Source organism: Dama dama, chromosome 9, assembly GCF_033118175.1.
Source record: "Dama dama isolate Ldn47 chromosome 9, ASM3311817v1, whole genome shotgun sequence".
Taxonomy (NCBI): domain Eukaryota; kingdom Metazoa; phylum Chordata; class Mammalia; order Artiodactyla; family Cervidae; genus Dama; species Dama dama.
In genome coordinates, this window is record NC_083689.1 from 108,384,519 (window position 1) to 108,408,458 (window position 23,940).

Consider the following 23,940-nt stretch of genomic DNA (forward strand, 5'->3'; position numbering starts at 1 on the left):
CTGGCTATTATAAACAGTGCTGCGATGAACACTGGGGTACACGTGTCTCTTTCAGTTCTGGTTTCCTCAGTGTGTATGTCCAGCAATGGGATTGCTGGGTCATATGGCAGTTCTATTTCCAGTTTTTTAAGGAATCTCCACACTGTTCTCCATAGCGGCTGTACTAGCGTGCATTCCCACCAACAGCGTAAGAGGGTTCCCTTTTCTCCACACGGGTTAATATATAGAAAATATTCTAACAGGGCCTGGTAAATACTAAGTCATCAGCAACTATTAACAAATCATTTTTTTAAACAATATTTTTTTGTGTTACCTAAATATATTTATCTCCTAAGCAATATTCGTAAAGTTCCAAATTTGATGTGCCAGCCATATTTTTTTTCTGATTCACATCAAATATATAATGATAAAAATTAAGAAAACTTGTCTTTGTGCCATTCAGTGCATTTTAGCCACTCGAAAAAATACTAGTGTATAGGAAAAAAAAGTTTTAACCTCGAATGGCACTGATGATTTACTACAATCTGATCCCAGTTATGAGTACATTCTCACATCCAACACTTTCCTTCTAATATGCTCTATTCCAAATAATGTCCCTCAAATATGAATTTTCATCACAATTATTGCTCCTACCACCACGAATGTTTTCACAATCACCTCACCTTCTTTTTTCATTTCAGGGCCAGATCATTCCTTCAAGACCTTCCCCTACAACACGGTTTCTTTTGTTTTTCAACTAATTCACAGACTAGCGTTCTTATTCATTCAGTCTGAACCACCAAAGTGTAGCTGCTTCTTTAGCACTACATTTAAAGGTATTTTTCATATGTGCAAAAATCACAGTTCCTTTTATCAGAAAAGCATCCAAGGAGATTTGCTTGTATTGTGAAGTATCTGTAAGCTCTTACTAAGAGCTAAGACAGTATTATCGAATGATTTTAAATAGTGAATTTTCAGTGATATCAGTTTATTTAAAAAGGACCAACAATTATCTTTAGCATATATTCTCCAGAATTTAATACAAATGGATGATATAAATGGTATAAAGTAATATATCAATAATTTCCTATTAAAATTTCATTCTGAACATTATTATCTATGACAAATTTCCCAATTTAATGTCTATTACTAATTTGTAGCTCTAAAAATCCAAACTGCTTCAGAGGGCTAGTCAAAAGAAATTTAACTATGATTAAGATTTTTTACTATGAAAAGCAAAAAACCTACCATAAATTATTTCTTTACTGAAGAAAGAAGATACCATATTTAACATCAGGTGAAGTTCCATCTGTGATATATGACAGCCTTTTGCACCCTGACGGTGGAATACTGGGATGGCAAGTCCAAGTTTTGAAGTCTGACAGAGTTAGCTTAGGGTCTGCTCAGCACTTATAGTACAAGCATGGACAATGCATGAACTTCCCTGAGTTCACTTTTCCTCATCTGTAAAATGAGGACATTAATGTTTACCTTTCAAGTCTACAGTGATGTTTAAATGAATAGCAGATAAAATATTTTGCACAATTTTCAGAAAATGGCAAACATTTAATAAAAGTGGTAGTTACTTCTTTCATTGTATAACCTAACTGCTTAGAAATTTCAATAGGATTTCCTGCCAGCACACCACCATTTTCCTCCTTTCTCTATCAAAGAAAATCTATTCAGTGTCTTCTGGTTTGTCTTGCTGAAGAGACAAACTGACAGTGTTACCAGTCTCCTGGCCACCTGACAGCTTTATCCCAGAGGTCAGCAAATTATGCTCTGGTGCGTAAGCAAAACCTGGCCACCTGTCTGTTTTTCAGTGGCCTGGAAGCTAAGGGTGTTTTCTGCATTTTAAAATGCTCGTATTAAGCATTCACATAATGGCCTCAATTTTGCCTTTTGGTCCACAGAGCTTAAAATATTTACTATCTGGTTATCTTAAAAAAAAAAAAAAAAAAGTTTGCAGACCCCAAAGAAGACATAGTAAAGAAGTATCCAACATAGATCAGTAGAAGAGAAACCGTGGAGCAGAAAAGTGTGAGCAAACAGCTCAATGGCAGCACTGAAGTCAGAGAAGATGGGTAGAGTAAAAAATCAATTAGCTATGGAAACTAGAGAATATAGAAATAATAAAGGGAATTAAGATTCTGAGGCATTTAATAAGAGTGGATAGTGAAATAAAAGCAGCAGTGGATGTGAAACACTTATTCTGAAAACTCAGCAGTGGAAAACATAAACAGGCAAGTAATTAAAAGAGAAAGCAAGATCAATGAATGTTGCCCCCAGGATTTAGAAAAATCGAAGGAACATAGGGATAAAGACAATAAATAAGCAAGGTATCAGACACAAATACTAAAGAAAAAAATTTCGGAAGAAATTTAAAACAGGAACCAATACCAACGTATTATGTTAGTATGCTAGTATGTAGTCTTATGAAGGAGAGGAAAACAAGATGGATCACATTCTGCTATTGCAGTATCTCCAGGAAAGCAGAGACATAAGTGTATCGACTGAGTGACATGATGATAAAGAACTAAAAGAAAAAAGATCTTAAAATAATTTTTCAAGAACAAGCAACAGAACCAAATAGGACACAAATTAATCTTGGACTAGTGAGGACTCATTTGTTCTTGATTATAAAAGCACATGAGTTTAACAGTTTAAATTCCTCAAAGTAAAAACTAAAATACCACTGTGAGTTTCACATGGTCTTTCACTAGTACTTCTTCCATTAGCATTTAGAACTATATTCAAAAGCAGAAAACTGTAGCCTACTCAAATACTATGCTCTTTAAAGATTTAACTGTGAACCAAGAAACGTTTTTCATATAAATAAAATTAAATGTGGTTTCTGTTGCTGTTCATTGTTCAGGTGCTCAGTCGTGTCAGACTCTTTGCCACCCCATGAGTCGACTGCAGCATGCCAGGCTTCCCTGTCCTTCGCTACCTTCCAGAGTTTCCTCAAACTCATGTCTATTGTTGATGATGCCATCCAACCACCTCAGCCTGTTGCCCCCTTCTCCTCCTGCCTTCAACCTTTCCTAGCATCATGGTCTCTTCCAATGAGTCAGTTCTTTGCATCAGGTGGCCAAGTGCTGGAGCTTCAGTTTCAGCATCAGTCCTTACAATGGGTATTTAGGGTTGATTTCCTTTAGGACTGACTGGCTGGATTTCCCTGCAGTCCAAGGGACTCTCAAGAGTCTTCTCCAGCACCACAATTCGAAAGCATCAATTCTTTCACGCTCAGCCTTCTTTATAGTCCAACTCTTACATCTGTACATGATTAATGGAAAAAGCACAACTTTTGACTAGTATATGGACCTTCATCAACAAAGTAATGTCTCTGCTTTTTAAAACACTGCCTAGGTGTGTCATAGCTTTTCTTCCAAGGAGCATCTTTGAATTTCATGGCTGCAGACACTGTCCTCAGTGATTTTGGAGCCCAAGAAAAGAAAGCCTCTCACTGCTTCCACTGTTTTCCCATCTATCTGCCATGAAGTGATGGGACCGGATGTCATGATCTTAGTTTTCTGAATGCTGAGTTTTAAGTCAGCTTTTCCACTCTCGTCTTCCACCTTCATCCAGAGGCTCTATAGTTCCTCTTTGCTTTCTGCCATGGGGTGGTGTCATCTGCATGTCTGAGGTTATTGATGATTCTCTCAGCAATCTTGATTCCAGCTTGTGCTTCATCCAGCCTGGCATTTGGCGTGATGTACTCTGCATGTAAGTGGTTTTTCTATAACGATTCAAAAAAGATACATGCACCCCAATGTTCATGGCAGCACTATTTATAACAGACTGGACATGGGAGCAACCTGTCGTCCGTCAACAGGTGAATGGATGAAGAAGTTGTGGTATATATATGGTGGAATATTACTTACCCATAAAAAGGAACAAATTTGAGCCAGCTGAATTGAGGTGGATGAACCTAGAGCCTATTAAGCACAGTGAAGCAAGTCAGAAGGAGAAAAGCAAATATAAAGGCACAGACACATGGACTCTAGAAAACTGGCACTGGTGAACCTTTTGCTGGGCAGGGATAGAGATGTAAGCTCAGAGAACAGACTTGTGGGCATAGTGGGGGAAGGAGAAAGTGGGAAAAACTGAGAGAGTAGCACTGAAACATACAGACACTTAGTGGGCAGGTGCTGCGTAACAAAGGAAGTGTAAGCTTGGTGCTCTGTGACCATCTAGAGGGGTGGGATGGAGCTGGTGGGGAGGAGGCTCAAGAAGGAGGAGATATATGTATACTTACAGCTGATTCACATCTGTTGTACAGCAGAAACCAACACAACATTAAAAGCAACTATCCTCCAATTAAAAAACAAATTGTATGTGGTTTCTAGACAAAATACTTTATGTACAAATCCTAGTTAGAAATAAGAAGTAAAATCAGCCAAAATCAACCTCTGACTCCTTAAATCTCACAAGGAATTGATCTGTCTTCTCTGATATTTATATATTTATATATATCAGAGATATATAAATATCAGAGATATTTATACTACCCCCCAAAATTCAACTATATATAAGCTTAGGGAAGAATGAAATTTTAGATAGTTTTCTTATCTGACCAGCTGTGGATCAAAAACACTTTTTGAATTTTATAGAAAATCCTCTGGAAGGAAATTATGTTACAAAGTATGGTGTTGGAGAAGACTTGAGAGAGTCCTTTGGACTGCAAGGAGATCCAACCAGTCCATCCTAAAGGAAATCAGTCCTCAATCAGTTTCAGTCCTGAAGCTGAAACTCCAATACTTTGGCTACCTCATGCGAAGAGCTGACTCATTGGAAAAGACCCTGATGCTGGGAAAGATTGAGGGTGGGAGGAGAAGGGGACGACAGAGGATTTGGATGGCATCATGAGCTCAATGGACATGAGTCCTTATAAACTCCAGGAGCTGGTGATGGACAGGGAGGCCTGGCATGCTGCAGTCCATGGTGTCACAAAGAGAAGGACATGACTGAGCCACTGAACTGATTATATAATTCCTGGCATTCTCAAAAATAGTATACTAAACATAATCTAAGCACTTTCGGGCTTTTTACTAGTACTAACATTGAACTATGTTGCGATAAAATGATACAGTAAAAGTTGTTCTAATCTATAAGTCTGTTTAATTTAGTAAATAAGACCCAAATAGTTAGACTTTTTTTTTTTCTTTTTTTTTGGACTCATCACATGGCTTGTGGGAGCTTAGTTTCCTGACCAGGGATTAAACCCAGGCCCATGGCAGTTAAAGTGTGGAGTCGCAACCACTGGACTGCCAGGAAGTCCCTAGTTTTTCTTTTTGAATTATGTCTGCCTTTTACAACCTTCTGGTCTTTCCCTTAATATCAAAATATTGTTATCTATGACTCCCTAGGCACGCCTGAGGAACAAAGTTATTTATCCCCAATTTATTCCTTCTAAACTATGAACTTGTAAACAAGATAAAAAGTTTTGCTAAAATATTAGAGTATGTGCTTACAGATCTTTGCTTTGGTTGTTCAGGTATTTTACTTGTTGGGAGATAGTATGATCAGAAGAACTTTCTTCACAGCTTTCAACTAACACATAGGAGAGGAAAGGAGTTTCATTTAGCCTCACAGTAACTATCTGTATATTCTGTCTTTCTCATAAGGCTGGTGAAGATCAAGGCAACAGGGATCATTATTATTTGTATTTACAGAGTACCTGGAACAAAATGTGACCTTTAGGAGGATTTCAATAAATTCTTTTTAAATAAATCAAATCAAAATCAACTAATATTCCTTTCATTCTCCCAAAGTCACCACCAACAAAAAGTTGTCCTGACATGTTTACATTAGGTAAGGTAAGGTTTCTTACCTTTTAAGCAAGGGTAAGGCCTAGGGACAGAAAAACTCTGAAAAAAAAAAAACACTTAAGTGCTGTAAGAAGTGGTCAGGAGATGGCACACCTATTTTCAGAACAATTAGGCCCAAGGTTAAAATCTGCTGCCATAGCCCAAAGGCTCTTTTAAACTCAAGATCTTGTTCTCAAACAGTTATTAACATTCTCAGGGTATATTTCAAAAGAGCCGAGTATGAACCTCAGCTCTTTGGTCTAATTCCAAATCTGGTAATTATATGCTGCCTATTAAAATTCCCCTTGCAGTTCTAATTTAATAAGGTGGTGTTCAGTTCCTGTCAAACAGCTCAGAGTAACACCACCAGCTGCAATGCTCATCCTATAAAGTATAATGTTTCAGATGTGATTAAATGATCATCTAGAATTTTTCAGGGAAGCGAACATACATTCTTTAAAATATTTTCCACTTATAAAGAATAAACTATATATTTTTAAGTGGCCAAAAAAATCCTATACCTTAAAATGTCACAGTAAATTTTAGTTTATTTTCTTGATAAAAGAGTTCTATTTGTAGCTATTATAATATTAATATGATGAGAAAACTCTTCAAGTGTATCATCTTTAAGTTTTATAAAGCAGAGAAAATACAAAAACCTGAGACTCAAAGCTATCCTTTTTCTTGTGGTTGGCAAACAGCGTAAATATTTCAGCAACTTCATTAAATGACATTAGGCTTGACTACAAAATAAAAACTAAGGAGGTTTTTATTTTTGATTAATGTATCTATAGTGGAGAAAGCATAGCCAAGCTAAATGAATTCCTTCAAAGAAGCAAAAATGTGGTAAAAAAAAAAAAAAGTACACCAACCTTATACTTTCAAACCATAAGATATCTAGATTATGTTATTTTTAATAGTAATCTAAAGGTCTAACAGAGGTTCACAATCCAATCCAAAAACCTTAGGGCTGAGTATGTTTCAGAATTTAGAATTTCAACTGCCCCTCCTCAAGATTTAGAAATACTACTTAACATTACCAGTGGAATCTAAGTCAGCACCCAGAAATCAAATGTTTTCATATTTCTTCAGTAAAATGTATGAATACTTGAAAAAGGGCCTAATTTTAGTTCAGATCTAGATCTGCAACCAAGTAAGTTAATACTAGTCAGGTTTTGTGGTCAATTTCTGTTTTTAGAACTTTTATGGATTTTGGATAAAAGACTGTGCACCTAAACTGAAACAGCAGAAATAAGTCAGGAACAAGTTCTTAACTTCAAGATAACAGTAGAAATATTTCAATTGTTTCTACGAGTTACATATGCTTTATTACAGAAGCTTAATTCATACATCCAAAAAAAATCAAAACAATTTATTAATCTTATGATGTGAAAGAAAATATATAAAATGCATTCATATTCATTAAGGATAAATTTCTCCCTTTGCAGAACTTTTTAGTTAAAAAAAAAAAACATTATTTCTTTACATTGATAAAATCTTGCAATTGCACTGCAATTGAGCATTGCAAGGGTTACCACAAGCTTAAAAGAACAGATAGAAGTCTAGACTCTGGGGTACTAAAAAGTAAGCAACTGGACAAAGAAATTCTCCATTTCTCCGTTCTTTCTGTTGTCTTATAGTATGGGAAAAAAGGAATCTATGTAAGAGGAATCAGAATGCTTTTTATAAGAAAAGTTATATGTTCTCTTCAAAACAGTAAACTACAGTGGTGAAGAACAGAGAGACTAGTTAGTAAGGAGACAATCAAATTCCAGGTCCACGTTTTACTAGCTTTGTGACCTTAGAAGTTAGTCAATATGCCTCAGTTTCATCTACAAATGTGGAAAATAACAAATGTACCACATAAAGTTACTAATGAAAATTAAATGCTAAATAAAAATAAATAAAAAATAAACTGATAGGAACAACAGGAAGAATAAACAGGTGATATTTAATAAATACTGGCAAAGTTAATGCAATATTATCAACCAAAATTTCCTCGATCTTAACCACATTTTAAACCCAGACTGGCTTAACATAAGAAATTTTTAAAAATACAACAAATGTTTACCTTGCATTTTATCAGTATTAACTGAAATACCATGAATTGAAATAATTAGTATCACTATCCTTTTTTTAATAAAGAATAGTTATTACCTGAACTTATAAGTTCCACAAACTACTGAAACACCTCAGAGTTTCTATGAAAAACTAACTAGTATGCATGGTTATCAATTGGTAAATAAAAATATATGGTAAGTCAAAATAGCTAATTCCATGACCATGGCAGAGAGCCCATCCACCAAACATAAATGGTACTAGAAAATAAACCACTTTGCTCACTACACAATCTCACAAAGCAATGCACAAAACTTACCTATCTTCATCTTTATCATACAGTTGGTAATAGTCTCCACAGCCATTCCAAAATGTGTTATCCACAACCTCTGGCCTTACTGTGGCTCCACTTTCTGTTGTTAGTTGGTTATCTTCTGTTTCCCTCTGTGTAACTCTTGTGAAAGGCAGATCCAAGAACATACAATCATGTTCTCCATCATACTCATCACATTTTATTAAGAGGTCATCTGAGCCATTTTCTTCAACTTCCAAAGCCTCTCTCCACCTCTGAACACTTCTTTGTTTGGCCTCATGCCTATTAAAACCTGTTTCTTGGTCCACCTGGCTTGAACTTATCACTTTCCTAACTTTGGGCCTCACCACCTGCTCAAGAGAACTTCCCTGGTTTTTGCCCCTATCATTGGTGTTTTGTTCACTGCAAATATGCCTGGGAGCACAGGCTGAATCTTCAGTTGAATTTTCTCTTTGTCTCTCCTGGCTAGTATTATTTTGTTGTTTCTTTCTAACCACTTCATCTTCAGAAGAGGACCTCTGAAACTCCTGATTGTTCTCATTGACAAACTCAGTATTATCAGTAGAACTTTTCACTAAAGGTGCTGAATCTACCTCTTCAAACTCATCTCTTAATTCACAGTTGAAAGAGGGAACTGTTGGTGAAAGACCAGTGTATGCCTCTACCTCTCCATTTTCCATCTCAAATACTGTATTGCCCAGTGCTTCCTGATAGCTACCACCTTCCAAAACGTCTGCAGAGAGCTGAAGATGGTCATTATCCTCTCCATGTCTGCTGTCTGGGTCATAAGAGTCAGTATGAACCAATGTAACTCCATTTTGGACACTTGAAGCATTACGAACTCCTGGAGTATACTCTCCCTCAGAGTGATGGTGAAGATCTGTACTGCTTCCTAAGGGCTCCCTGCCTTCCTCGCTATGAGGTACCGCAGCAGAGGATGGAGTGCTCTCAATGGTTTGATTCAATGCTGTATCACAAACGGGAATTTCTGCTTCACTTTTTTCAAATGAAGGGTCACTGGGTAAAGAAGAATGAACTTGATCCAGTGGACTGGAACCTTCACAGAGAACAAAAGAAAACATATTTAGAGGGGCTAATTTAGATAACATTTAATAATGACTCTTTAACTAGAAACCATACCAATTATTACTTATTTGAGAATATGAGTGAATTTCTCTGACTGGTGCTTCCACACTCCCAAATTTAACCGAGAGGGAAGACTGGTTACCCTATGAGTTCATTTATGCCATTGTATAGCCTCTCAATATCCTCTCTCTCTGGACATTTTCTGTAGGTTTTTCACCTAAATCCTAATACTTAAAATGTTCTATACAAGATATTTAAAAGAGAGACTAATGAGAGACTTGAGAGAAGTCATAGGATAATCAATCTACTCTTCCAGTTGTTGGAATGGGCAATTCAAACTTAAAATTATTTTATTACATGTAGATTTCTTTAAAGTGTTTATAATAGCTATAAGAACAGACAACAGATCTAACAGAAATGAGACTCTATTGTGTTCTATGTCAATTCAGTAGATTATCTCAGTCACTAGATACATAATATTAAATTTCTATCCCCAAAATGAACTGTTATAATATATCTACAATGAGTTAACTTCAGTTATGTTACAGCTATGACTGAAAAACAACAAAAAGTCAATATATTGATTCTCTTTGTCACAGTTTCTAAGAACTATGAGACAAGAGTAAAATGCTATATACCCTATAAATTACTTTCCGCACAACTATCTTTTACACTAATGTATAACTAAAAAAAATAAAGACACCAAGACCTGTTGAAACAAAATTTTATAAATTATAAATAACTACAGGTAAGTCTTGTCATATCACAAAAAGGCTTCTTTAGCAAAATGACCTTAGCTAATAATTCATATTCTTGTACACAAATGACAGAAAAAAAAAAAAAAATCCTAGAATTATCAAGTTTGCTCAGAATAAGAGGAAACTGACATTCCAGTCCAAAAATGTGTAGTTATAGTACACGGATTGTTGTTATTGTTTAGTTGCTAAGTGTGACCAACTCTTTTGCGACCCCATGGATTGCAGCCTACCAGGCTCCTCTGTCCATGGGATTTTCCAGGCAAGAATACTGGAGTGGGTTGCCATTTCCTACTCCAGATCTTCCCAACCCAGGGATCAAACCTGCCTCTCCACACTGGCAGGTGGATTCTTTACCACTGAGCCAAGTGGGAAGCCATAGTACATGGATACGTGCAAAATACTTTTTGAGTAATGAATAATTAAGGAATTTTAATTAAATAACTATTACTTGACCTTTGTATTTTTTATAATGATTCTAAAAATATAAAATTAACCAAGTTAAATTATTTAGAGATACAAATAAAACCAAACAACAAAAAAGCTATTTAAATTTAATATGCAGGGGAGAATATACTCAGTGCACATTAAAAAAATAATTTTTTTTCTTGAACATTTTCTCTGGCGAAGTGATGTGACAATGTAATCACTGCAATGACAATGCAGTTATAGATTAACAACTGACCATCTTCTATGTATATACTATTAAGTTCAATAGAAAATTTTAAAATAGAAATTGTTAGGAAATGTACAGCATTTATAATCAAGACACACATAAAACCCACTCACTATTTCAAGCATCACAAGATCAATTCTTACATCACTATTAACAGCTTTTAAATAATTCCAGGCCGCATACCTGAGGAATTTTCTTTTGGAACATCATCCAGTTCCAACACTTCATAGTCATCACCAGCCCGACCTAAGCTTCTTTCATGCCTGGTCATACACGGTTTGAAACTGACATATGCATGTCTTCTGCCGTATCTCCTGCCTGTAATTGTCTGATATCCTCCTGCTGGTTTAGGCCAGGCAGCCTTGGTAGAGTCTTGATCCATTGCTAAAAAAACAGAGTTAAAAATAAGAGGCTTTCGTTGTGACATTTGGGGTAGTGTTTCAACATATATTGCTATTATCTGTCAAATCATATGCTATGGAACACCAAGTGCCCCTTACTAGTAATACAAAACATACTTGAAAAGTAAGCATATTACTTTATGAGAGTTATGTGACCCCCCTTCATCCCTCCCCCAAATATCTTTTTTTGGTTCCTTTAAGATACTGCAGATTTTTATAACATAACCTACCCCCAATTTTTTCCACATGCCAAATTATTATACTGTAAAAGCTCCTAAAGGATTGGAGAATGATCCTTCAAATTATCTAAGTACCATATGTACAACTGCTCAATACAGATTTGTTGAGTGAAATACTCACATATGATATGATGGTTTCAATTACATTAAAAGTGAATAAATTCCAGTCAAATTGCTGTTCAGTTGTTCAGTTGTGTCAGACTCTTTGTGACCCCATGGACTACAGCATGTCAGGCTTCCCTGTCCTTCACTATTTCCCAGAGTTTGCTCAGACTCATGTCCATTGAGTAGGTGATGTCATCCAACCATCGTGTCCTCTATCATCCCCTTCTCCTCCCACCTTCAATCTTTCCCAGCATCAGGGTCTTTTCTAATGAGTTGGCTCTTCACATCAACTTGCCAAAGTATTGGAGATTCAGTTTGAGCATCAGTGCCTCCAATGAATATTCAGGGCTGATTTCCTTTAGGATGGACTGGCTGGATCCCCTTGCAGTCCAAGGGACTCTCAAGAGTATTCTCCAACACCACAGTTCAAAAGCACCAATTCTTCAGCGCTCAGTCTTCTTTATAGTCCAACTCTCACATCCACACATAATTACTGGAAAAACCACAGCTTTGACGATATGGACCTTTGTCAGCAAATAACGTCTCTGGTTTTTAATATGCTGTCTAGGTTTCTCACAAGTAATTTCTTTAATGGTATCTGTACTATTACAAAGAATCAACTGGACCACAATAAAATATATCCCAAAGATTAGGGTCAAGTAAAACTCTCCAAAAGAAAACAGTGGTGAGCCAAGTCAAACTTTTCAAAACTACCAATGTTATACGCATGGTAAGAAAAGTCAAAAACATATAAACAACATAAGTACTAACTTCTGATGCCTAAGGGATATGTAACAGCAAAGATTAGCATCTTTTACTAAACAGGACATTATCTCACATCTACATATAGAATAAGTTTGCTTAGTCAACTGGATTTGACATATATTATGCAGGAACTAATAAGCAAAATATTTCCTCACAGTATATGGAATAGTCAGTAAATGAAAGTTACATATTTCCATTTTAGGGCATTAAAATAAAAAACATAATTGCTTCTAAGCACAAATTCTAATCCCAAAGAAAGGCAATGCCAAAGAACGCTCAAACTACCACACAATTGCACTCATCTCACATGCTAGTAAAGTAATGCTCAAAATTCTCCAAGCCAGGTTTTAGCAATATGTGAACCATGAACTTCCAGATGTTCAAGCTGGATTTAGAAAAGGCAGAGGAACCAGAGATCAAATAGTCAACATCCGCTGGATCATCGAAAAAGCCAGAAGAGTTCCAGAAAAACATCTACTTCTGCTTAACTGACTATGACAAAGCCTTTGTCTGTGTGGATCATCACAAACTGTTGAAAATTCTGAAGGAGATGGGAATACCAGACCACCTGACCTACCTCCCAAGAAATCTGTATGCAGGTCAGAAAGCAACAGTTAGAACTGGACACGGAACAATAGACTGGTTCCAAATCGGGAAAGAAGTACATTAAGGCTAAATATTGTCACCCTGCTTATTTAACTTATATGCAGAGTACATCATGAGAAACGCTGGGCTGGATGAAGCACAAGCTGGAATCACGATTGCCGGGAGAAATATCAATGACCTCAGATATGCAGATGACACCACCCTTACGGCAGAAAGTGAAGAAGAACTAAAGAGCTTCTTGATGAAAGTGAAAGAGGAGAGTGAAAAAGTTGGCTTAAAGCTCAACATTCAGAAAACTAACATCATGGCATCTGGTCCCATCACTTCATGGCAAATAGATGGGGAAACAGTGACAGACTTTTATTTTGGGGGGACTCCAAAATCACTGCTGATGATGACTGCAGCCATGAAATTAAAAGACACTCTCCTCAGAAGAAAAGCTATGACCAACTTAGACAGCATATTAAAAAGTAGAGACATTACTTTGCCAACAAAGGTGCGTCTAGTCAAAGCTATGGTTTTACCAGTAGTCACGTATGGATGTGAGAATTGGACTATAAAGAAAGCTGAGTGCTGAAGAACTGATGCTTTTCAACTGTGATGTTGGAGAAGACTCTTGAGAGTCCCCTGGACTGCAAGGAGATCCAATCAGTCCATCCCAAAGGAGATCAGTCCTGGGTGTTCACTGGAAGGTCTGATGTTGAAGCTGAAACTCCAATACTTTGGCCACCTGATGCGAAGAGCTGACTTATTTAAAAAAACCCTGACGCAGGGAAAGATGGAAGGTAGGAGGAGAAGGGGAAGACAGAGGATGAGATGGTTGAATGGCATCACTGACTTGATGGACATGAGTTTGGGTGAACTCCGGGAGCTGGTGATGGACAGGGAAGACTGGCATGCTGTGGTTCATGGGGTCACAAAGAGTCGGACACGACTGAGCAACTGAACTGAACTGTAGCACAAAGAAAAACGCACATGTATTTACAACATATAATACCAAGTGTTGCATTATTACTTCATCTCTTCACAAACCTGATGAGATGGATACTGTATTTTATTTTAAAAATTAAAAAATTAGGGTTAAATGGATTATTTAAGTACCCTGTCCAATGACCCAGTATGATTCCAGAATATTCATTGGAAAGACTGATGCAGAAGCTGAAGGTTCAATACTTTGGCCACCTGATGTGAAGAACTGACTCATTTGAAAAGACCCTGATGCTGGGAAAGATTGAGGGCAGGAGGAGAAGGGGACGACAGAGGATGAGATGGTTGGATGGCATCACTGACTTGATGGACATGAGTTTGAGTAAACTCCCGGAGTTGGTGATGGACAGGGAGGCCTAGCGTGCTGCAGTCCATGGGGTCACAAAGAGTTGGATACAACTGAGCAACTGAACTGAATTGATTACTCCAGAACCAGTACCTTTAACACCTCCAAAAAAAGTCTCCAAAGTGTAAACCACAATAGATGCTAACGGGGTAGGAAAAGAAAATTAACAGTTTCTAGTTATACTCATTTTGTATCAAAAATTATAAATTAAGCTTTATAAATATTCAATACATAGAGTGAAACTGGCCGTAAATAAGACCAAGATTAAACATCATATACAGTACTCAAGGAATCCAGAGGGGAAAATATGAAGTCCTCAATCTATAGAGTAAGTAACGCAGACTTTGCTTACCTGCTGGCTCTTTTTCAGTATACTGTGACATATATGGCAGTTTCCGTGTGCCCAGTTCAGTGGAATTATGGATGTGATTTAGTTTTTACTCACACAATAGATAAGCTGCAGAGGATTCCTACAAAGAAATCACAGATTAAACACAACATTAATGAAACAGAAGCACAAAACAAAATGGCAAAACTAATAGTTCTAGTGAAGTTCTTGGCTTGCCCATAGCAACACAGAAATATACATTGGATTTGATAAGGCAATCAAAAAAATCTGAAAAGTATGAAGATGGCTATTTGAAAACATTTAGATATCCTCTTGGAAAACCTTGCCTTAAGTATGTATCATCCTTAAGAAAGACAATGATGATAACAGAAGAATAATTTATAAGTACATAAGCAAATATATTAGGAGAAGTATATATCAGCAAATGTATTAGGTCACACATTGGGGTATGTGACCAAACTTACATTATATAGTACTTTGGGCATCTACTACAAACTATGCTACCTTTGCTTCTCCATCAAACACTAAAGTTCCCTTAGCCCTGCCACTGCTAAAAGAAGTTAACCCTAAGAACACAAACTTCATTTACAGAATGTATAATGGCTTATGACAATAAGTGTAAAAAATGATACATTGACTATTTTTTAGAATAGTCAATTGACCAGATATTTTAATCCCAAAGAAGAACCTATTCTAAATCAGGAAAACTAAAAATTTACCATTTAACATATGAAAACTTCATGTTTTGAAATTAATCCACTTATTTAGTATTTTAAAAGTTACAACCTGTGCCTTTTTTTTAAAGTCTGGCAAGAGCTAAGCTTTTTATTTAAATGCCTTAACACTTGAGCTACTGCTAATTGCCCACAACCAACTTAAAGTTATTAGAAGATGACAGCTCTGAAAATTAATTTAAATCTATATGCTATCTGTCTAGCCATACACTTGGCTATAAATTAACACACATAAAAGTATACATACACATTCTCCTATATAAATTACAAACCCAGCAATAGGCTGTTTACTGCTCTAATATTGCTGAATCAAGTCAGACTGTTCACAATAGCTAAAAGGTAAGGGAATATAAAAAAAATAATCCTGCCATACTGGCAAAAATACAAGCTCTGATTAATATTGTTTTAATAATAAGAAAAATAATCTGCAATAACTTGAATCTTCGCAGAATCACAGTACAATACATGGCAGATTTAAAGGATGGCCATGGATTTAAGTTCATGGATATTTTATCCAAAGCCTTTTCTCTGAAACAAGGCAATATTCCAGGCACTATTTTCAGTGCTGAGGATATAAAAATGAACAAAATAGACAAATACTCCTGCCATCTTAAGCCCTCCTAAAATTGTAGTACGGGGTACAGACACTAAACATAACAAACAAGAAATAAATGTTAGACAATTCACGTGTGTGTGTGCGCGCTCAGTCACTCAGTGGTGCCAGTCTTCTTGCAACCCCACAAACTGCAGCCCACAAGGCTCCTCTGTCCATGGGACTTTTCCAGGCAAGAATACTGGAGTAGGCCGCCACTTCCTCCTCCAAGGAGATCTTTCCCATTCAGGGACTGAACCTGTGTCTCCTACATCTCCTGCATTGGCAGGCGGATTCTTTACCACTGAGCCACTTGGGAAGCCCACAGCCAACATCTGGAGCAAAAGAGAGCAGGGACTCCAGGGCTGCGAGGAGTGTGCCATTTAAAACAGCACAGTTAGGGAAGGCCTCACCGAGGAGGGGTCACTGGGCAAACACCTGTAAGAGAAGGAGCCACATGTGCAGGAAAAGAACATCCACAGCAGTATAAAAGGAAGACTCTGAAGTCAGGATTCCCAGAAGTGACCATGGCAAGAAATCTGGGATGGAATGAGCAAGAAAGTAACAGATGAGGTCAGGAAGTAAATTAGAGATGAGGGAGTAAAATGGAACTGATCATGTAAGTCTTTACAGGGTAAGACAAAAAAGTCAAAGTGAAAGTCGCTCAGCCGGGTTCGACTCTTTATGACTCCAGGCCAGAATACTGGAGTGGGTAGCCTTTTCCTTCTCCAGGGGATCTTCCCGACCCAGGGATCGAACCCAGGTCTCCTGGATTGCAGGCGGATTCTTTACCAGCTGAGCCACCAGGGAAGCCCAAGAATACTGCAGTGTGGGTAGCCTATCCCTTCTCCATGGGATCTTCCCAACCTAGGAATTGAACTGGGGTCTCCTGCATTGCAGGCGGATTCTTTACCAGCTGAGCTATCAGGGAAGTCCAATACAAGAAATGTAGGTGTTACTCTGAGTGAGACAGAAAACCACCAAATAGTTCTCAGAAGAGACATTACCTAACTGGTTTTAAAAGGAACACTCTGGCTACTGTGTTTAGACTGAAGGGGAACATGGTCAAAGGCAGGGAGACTGGTGAGAAAGCTATGAAAATACTGACAAGAGATCACAGTGATTTGGACCAGGGTAAAAATAGAGGCAGTGAGAACTTACGATAGTGGATATATTCTCAAAGCAGAGTCAACAAAATTTTCTGATATAGATTATGAAGGAAAGTAAGAATCTAAGGTTGATTCTTAAGTTTTACAGCCTAGGCAACTAGAAAAACAGATGTGCCACTACCTGATGTAGAAAATTTGTGGAAGCATTAGGTTTGGAGAAAGTATACTGAGTTTACTTCTGGATGTGTTAAATCTGAGATATCTATTAGATATCCAAGTAGAAATGTTAAATAAGAGGCTGGAGTTGACTGGAGAATTCTGAACTGCCAGTATAATTTGGGAGTTATTACGATATAGATTAATACTCAAAAAAGGTTTGCTAGAGATGGCTTCTAAAATTAAGAGGTCAGGGAAAAAGAAGTATCTGGAAAACTAAGCAGTGAGAGAGGCAGGTGAGAGAAAGGAAAAACTCTAGGAGTGTGGACGCCAATGAAGCAAGCACTTCAGACCAGAGAACTGATCCACTGGGCCAAACTGCTGCTAAAAGAAAAGTGTGGCAAGGATCTGTAACTGACCCTAGACCTAGCAACAGGCAAGGTTACTGGAGCTCTTGACAGTGGCGTCTTTGGTAAAACGGCAAACACAGAAGCCTCATCAGAGCATGCCACTGAGAGAGAGAAGTGGTAAGAGTACAGAAATCATGAAAATCTCCCTGTTTCTTAATCATACTTCTTTTCAACATAAATCCATTTCTTTCTAAAAGATTCTTTTTGGAGCCCTCCAACATCCTGATAAAAACTGAGTCTACTTGCTCTCAAGATCCGACTACTTCTGGGCTATCTTGTGGTTGTGTTTTGAGTAAGGTCCCCTGATTTGAAACCCATGTTCTCCCCTCTTTTCTTTGTTTCAGAAACAGGGGTGTGTTCATTTTGTCTTTATTAGAAGATTCTCAAGCATTTGTTTTAGGAATTTTACATAAGTAGGTAAAAGTTGAGTCTTTCCATATCAAAATATTTCCTTTTTCCATCACACTCTTGACTTATGTTCAAAACAAGATCATTTTTCCAACCTCTGCTTGATTGAAGGCACTGCTTTCTAAGCGTCCCATGTTGCTGTTAAGAAACTGTCCTGTCAGTTTATTTCTCATTCTTTTGTAAGTAAAGCAATTTCTCTCTCTGAATAACTAGGATTTCTCTCAAGAAATGGCATTCTGTATTTCACAAGGACTTTCTTTGGCCATTTAAAAAATTTCTATCACATAGCACTTTAAAGACTCACATAAAATTTTCTCAAAGTTAATCTTTTTTCTTTCCTTATTTTCTGTGTATTTGGCCCACAGAGTTTAATTCTTTGTCTCTAAACTTTTCTTTCTCATTTTCAATGTACAGAATGATAGATTTCATGTACTTTTTTACTTCTGGCTTTCTAATATTCTCTATATTATTTCAGATTTCTTGCATTTCTTGCTCCCTGCTTCTTCTATCATTATTGTCATTTTCAATAGTGGTTCTTGTCTTATGAATAAAATGCAAACTAGAATCTCTCTGTAGATATCAATTATCTCTATTTCATCTAGGCCAGCTACATAGATAAGTTCAAAAACAATGCTACTCATTCCTATCTCTGAAGTATAAAAGAGAAAAGAAAGTAGAACAGGGAGGAGAGAGGATGAACAATAAAAACCAAAGTCATATGTCAAGATTAAAATGATTAATTAATCAGAGGCATATTTGTATGTAAAGTTTATTGGGAACATTTGGTCTCTCGAGTTTTCTCTAAAGAAGTGTTTTCTTTGCTAGTACTATTCATCTAATAATAACATATGATTCCTCTCTACTTGTGACAATTATTCATTTCAAATTCTTTAGTTTTCACATATTTCTTCCTAATTGCAAAAAACAAAACAAAATAATTATACAAATGTGCTGTTGTCTAAGAATTAAAGGAATTAACCAGAGAAGTATTCATTCTAGATCTTTCAATTATTAACTTAGGTGTCATCATTTTACCCTTTAACGAGGATAATATGCCAGCAGCTCTAGATAGGTAATGGGAACAATCTTCAAAAGAATACAAGGAAAAGCCTGAATATGGGCTCTACCCTCCCACGGCAGAGCTGAAAGAGTGAATTTAAAGACAAAGACCTTGCTTTAAGTGGGTGATGTCTATTAAATGAACTGTTTTGGTATACTGTCTAACATAATGATACATATTTAGACAGTTGTCAATGAAGGGATGAATGAATGCATGACAATTCTGTGCCCCTTTCTGATGAAAATATGGAAATATAGTGCAAAGAGGCTAAGAGTTGGGAATACTTAGATTCAAGTTCCAACTCACACACATTAAATGAAAGCTAGCAGAAGTTATTTAGAAAACTAAAAATCTAAAATAGTAATAAAGCAAAAGACTTAAGCAAACAGAATAACGAGTGCTCATATACCTAAACGAACACAATACACACTGAAGTTGATACATACCAAGCTACACCTTTAATTGCCTTCAGAATCAGTTCTCCTATACATGGCAACTCTGTCCAGAATCCCATGGACAGAGAAGCCTGAAAGGCTACAGTCCATAGGGTCAGAAAAAGCCGGACACAAATGAAATGACTTAGCATGTATGCATGCATGCACACACATACCACTGAGTAGTCAATTAATACTCCAGCCTGTATAATATTCAAAGTTCACATTTATTACTATTATTTTTGCAATGTAGGCTACACATTTGTGTAATATCACCATACCTGTTAGAATAATGTAGTGGTTTTACAGCATGTCCACAAATCCTCTGATACTTCTCCTTAAAGAAGCAGAACCTAATTTGTTCCCATTAAGTGTGGGCTATACTTAGTAACTTGTTTCTAATAAGACAAAGTGAGAAAAGTGACTGTGTGATGTACAAGACTCAGGCACAAGATACTGTGGCTTCCTCCTTACCCTCTCTTGGCTCACGCTCTCTGGGAGAAGTAAGCTACCATACCGTAAGATCACTCAAATAGTCCTACAGAATGTGATGAGGAACTGGCAGTTTCTGCCAAAAGACAGAAGAAACCAAGGTCTTCTGGAAATAGCCATGAGAATAAACCACCTAGGAAGCAGATTCTTCAGCCTCATTCAAGGCTTTTTATGACTGCAGTTCCATCTTGATTGTAACCCTCATGAAGCCTTGAGCCAAAACCATCCAGTCAGGCTGTTCCTGAATTTCTGACCCACAGAAACTATGATATCATACACATCCTGAGCTGCTAGGTCTATTACTGCACAAACCTATCCTGTATTACATAATAAATACAATCAATTTAAATTACCTGTGTTTAGATTCTGAATTTTCTTATACTTCCATCTACCACCACAGAGACTTTCTAGTACCACCTGACGGAAGTGCATTGTCTCCCTGTAAGAGATCTACTTGTTCTCACTCTGGGAGGTGCCGTGTTGGGGATGACAGTGTAAAATGAATTACACTCGTCATTCGCTTGTTGACAATGTCCGCACTGCTGCTTAGCACGTACACTCTGCATTTTTCCATGTGTCTGACATCCATCTGAATGTCTTCTTTGGAAAAATGTCTCCTTATTTTTTGCTTTTGAGTTGCATGAATTATTTATACATTTTGGGTATTAAACCCTTATCGAATACATGATTTGCTAATATTTTCTCCTTTCAACAGACTGCCTAGAAATAATCTACTTTAAAAGTATCCTTTTAGAAACAAAAGAGTTAATTAAGGGGGTAGGCAAAATGGATGAAAGGGGTCAAGTATATGGTAATGAATGGTAACTAGACTTTTGGTCATGATCACTTTGAGAAATGACTCTCTGCGACCCCAAGCACCGAAGCCCACCAGGCTCCTCTGTCCATGGGATTCTCCAGACAATACTGGAGTGGGTTGCCACGCCCTCCTCCAGGAGATCTTCCCAATCTAGGGATCGAATCCAGGTCTCTCTCATTACAGGCAGATTCTTTATGGTCTGAGCCACTGGGGAAGCCCACTCATTAGACTGCCTAGAAATAATCTACTTTTAAAGTGTCCTTTTAGAAACAGAAGAGTTAATTAAGGGGGTGGGCACAAGGGGTGAAAATGGTCAAGTAAATGATGATGAATGGTTACCAGACTTCTGGTGATGATCACTTTGTAATGAACATAAATGTTCAATCACAATGTTGAACACCCAAAGCTTAGATAACATTAAAAAAAAAAAAAAAAGAACAAAACAACAATAGTTCAGAAACAAATACAGCTTGATCCAACTATTTTAAGGGAGGGGGGGAGTCTTAATTAGTCTTCCAAGCTCACTGGAATATTTATTTTGTCTTCTCCCATATTTAGTTTTACATATATCAAAGTGCCCTAGAAATGGTTCTTAAAATTTCTCCTAAAACAAACTTTTATAATTATCTAGCCCATATTTCCTTTAAATAAAATACTTTAGTCACACAAAGCTTTGTACTTATTACCACACTTAAGCTATGAATTCAAAAATAAAAACTTCATGACAAAATACATTTATAACAAACTCTGACAAATGCCACCAGAAAGCAGTTTCATATATGCTGGAACCAATTAAATTTGTAAACCTAGCTTCCTAACATTATCTCATCCTTCCTTTTTCAGCTGCTAAGGCAAAGTAAATATCCCAAGAGATTAATAAAGAATTTACTATTAGCAACTTAAGCTTATAATTATGTCTGACACTTATATATTATTTTTAGTGTATCTCTATATTTTTCATGTTTTCCTTCAACAAACACAAATGATTGCTTATACGTATTTACAACTGCAAAATATTCAGTACATCTAACTAGTATACGCATAATAAGTAAGGACTAAGGTGATATCACCTCCATATATCACTGTAAGCAACTGGTCTTATTACTAAAACTAACTGCAGTAAATCAAGCAACCAACCACAGACTTAAAGTGCTTCTGCTTCGTTGACTATGCTAAAGCCTTTAACTGTGTGGATCACAACAAATTGTGGAAAATGCTTAATGAGATGGGAATACCAGACCACATTACCTGCCTCCTGAGAAAGCTGTATACAGGACAAGGAGCAACAGTCAGAACTGAACAAGAACAATGAACTGGTTCAAAATTCACCAAGTAGTATATCAAGGCTGTATATTGTCACCCTGCTCATTTAGCTTATTTGCAGAGTACATCGTGTGAAATGCCTGGCTAGATGAAGCACAAGCTGGAATCAAGATTGTGGGAAGAAATGCCAATAAACTCAGATATGCAGACGACACCACCCTTATGGCAGAAAGCAGAGAGGAACTAAAGAGCCTCTTGATAAAGGTGAAAAAGGAGAGTGAAAAAACTGGCTTAAAACTTAACATTCAGAAAACGAAGATCTCGGCATCCAGTCCCATCACTTCACGGCAAATAGATGGGGAAAATGTAGAAACAGTGTCGGATTTCATTTTTCTTGAGCTCCATGGTCATTGCAGATGGTGACTGCAGCCACCAAATTAAAAGACACTTGCTCTTTGGAAGAGAAGTTATAACAAACCTAGACAGTGTATTAAAAAGCAGAGACATCACTTTGCTGACAAAGGTCTGTATAGTTAAAGCTATGGTTTTTCTAGTAGTCATGTATGGATGTGAGACTTGGATCATAAAGGAGGCTGAGCACCAAATAATTTACACTTTCGAACTGTGGTGCTGGAAAAGACTCTTGAGAGTCCCTTGGACAGCAGGGAGATCAAACCAGTCAATTCTAAATGAAATCAACCCTGAATATTCACTGGAAGGAATGGTGCTGAAGTTGAAGCTCCAATACTTTGGCCACCTGATGAGAAAAGCTGACTCACTGGGAAAGACCCTGATGCTGGGAAAGACTGAGGGTAAGAGGAGAAGGGATGACAGGATGAAATGGATAGGAGTTTGACTTGATGGACATGAGTTTGAGCAAACTCAGGGAGATAGTGAAGGACAGGGAAGCTTGGCGCGCTACAGTCCATGGGCTCGCAAGTCGGGCATGACTAAGCGAATGACCACCACCACCACGTAAAAACTTCCAAGGAATGACTAGCAAATTCTGCAAATGAATAACTTTAGAAATGATAATACCTAAGTCAGAGAGAAATTTTAAGGACAGCTGTTAAAACTTCTGAGATGAAATGACTTTGCTATCCTTAGTAACAAGAGATAACCTGATAGAAGGCTAGCCTTGATTATCTACTATTTTTCTCTTAACTACTACTCTTCTCTGAAGATATTTTTGCAAAGTATTATAAAAAAGGAACAATAAACTCAGCACTGATACAGTGAAAATTACATTACAAAATGTAACTCAAACATAAAACATACATAATCAGAAACAATCTAAAAATCTTATAGACAAAAAACTGTATTTTCAAATTCTGTTCTGGTAAAGCCTGTATCTCACCAAGTTTTTATAAACTTCTCATTCTGTTACAGAAAAGTCTTGTAAAAAAATTTTTTTTAAGACTATCAATAGCAATCTTTGAGGAAAGAAGTGAAATATAACTCTCAACACACTAGAACAATAAATAATTTTTGTGGTTTACCTTAAGTATAAGGAAAAGGTTAGAGTCAAAGAAAAGTGAGATCAAAGAATAAAATATCAATTCATTTAAAAAAAAAGATGAAGAACATTCCTCAAATTTACCTCTCACTTAGATAGGAAGATCCCTGATTCATGTGTCACAAATAACAAGAATGCTGCTCAACCTACCCTCTTTTGAGATACGCAAATTAATCAGCTTTAAGCAGAAAAGCTGGAAAGAACTTAACACTGTAAATCAACTACACTTCAATTAAAAAAAAAAAAGCTGTAGAGATTTATTTTCATGTCAATAAGCCAGAAAAACAAAAAACCAGGGTACAGGAAACAAGGAAAATAAAAAACTCAATGTTATGCATACCAAAAGGTAACAAATGTCATTTGATGCTAAAAATCACAAAATATGCTCAGAATAATGTATCTGTGATAGATAATGAGATGTGTGCACTATCAAAAAAAGAAAGAAACATGACTGAAGGTTGAAGAGACACAAAA

At 36.9% G+C, this 23,940-nt stretch overlaps 1 protein-coding gene across 3 annotated transcripts in view; it reads right to left on the reverse strand.

The window, feature by feature from the left end:
* The window catches only part of PJA2 (praja ring finger ubiquitin ligase 2), a 70,661-nt gene that overhangs the window by 36,227 nt on the left and 10,494 nt on the right, over positions 1-23,940 (reverse strand). For all 3 annotated transcript variants that reach the window (XM_061152126.1, XM_061152128.1, XM_061152129.1), the window contains 3 exons: positions 14,479-14,596; positions 10,861-11,061; positions 8,167-9,217 (listed from right to left, as the gene is read on the reverse strand). In XM_061152126.1, coding sequence (XP_061008109.1) covers positions 8,167-9,217; positions 10,861-11,061; positions 14,479-14,509 — 1,283 coding nt within the window. In that variant the 5' untranslated portion in view covers positions 14,510-14,596. The remainder of the gene's footprint in view (positions 1-8,166; positions 9,218-10,860; positions 11,062-14,478; positions 14,597-23,940) is intronic.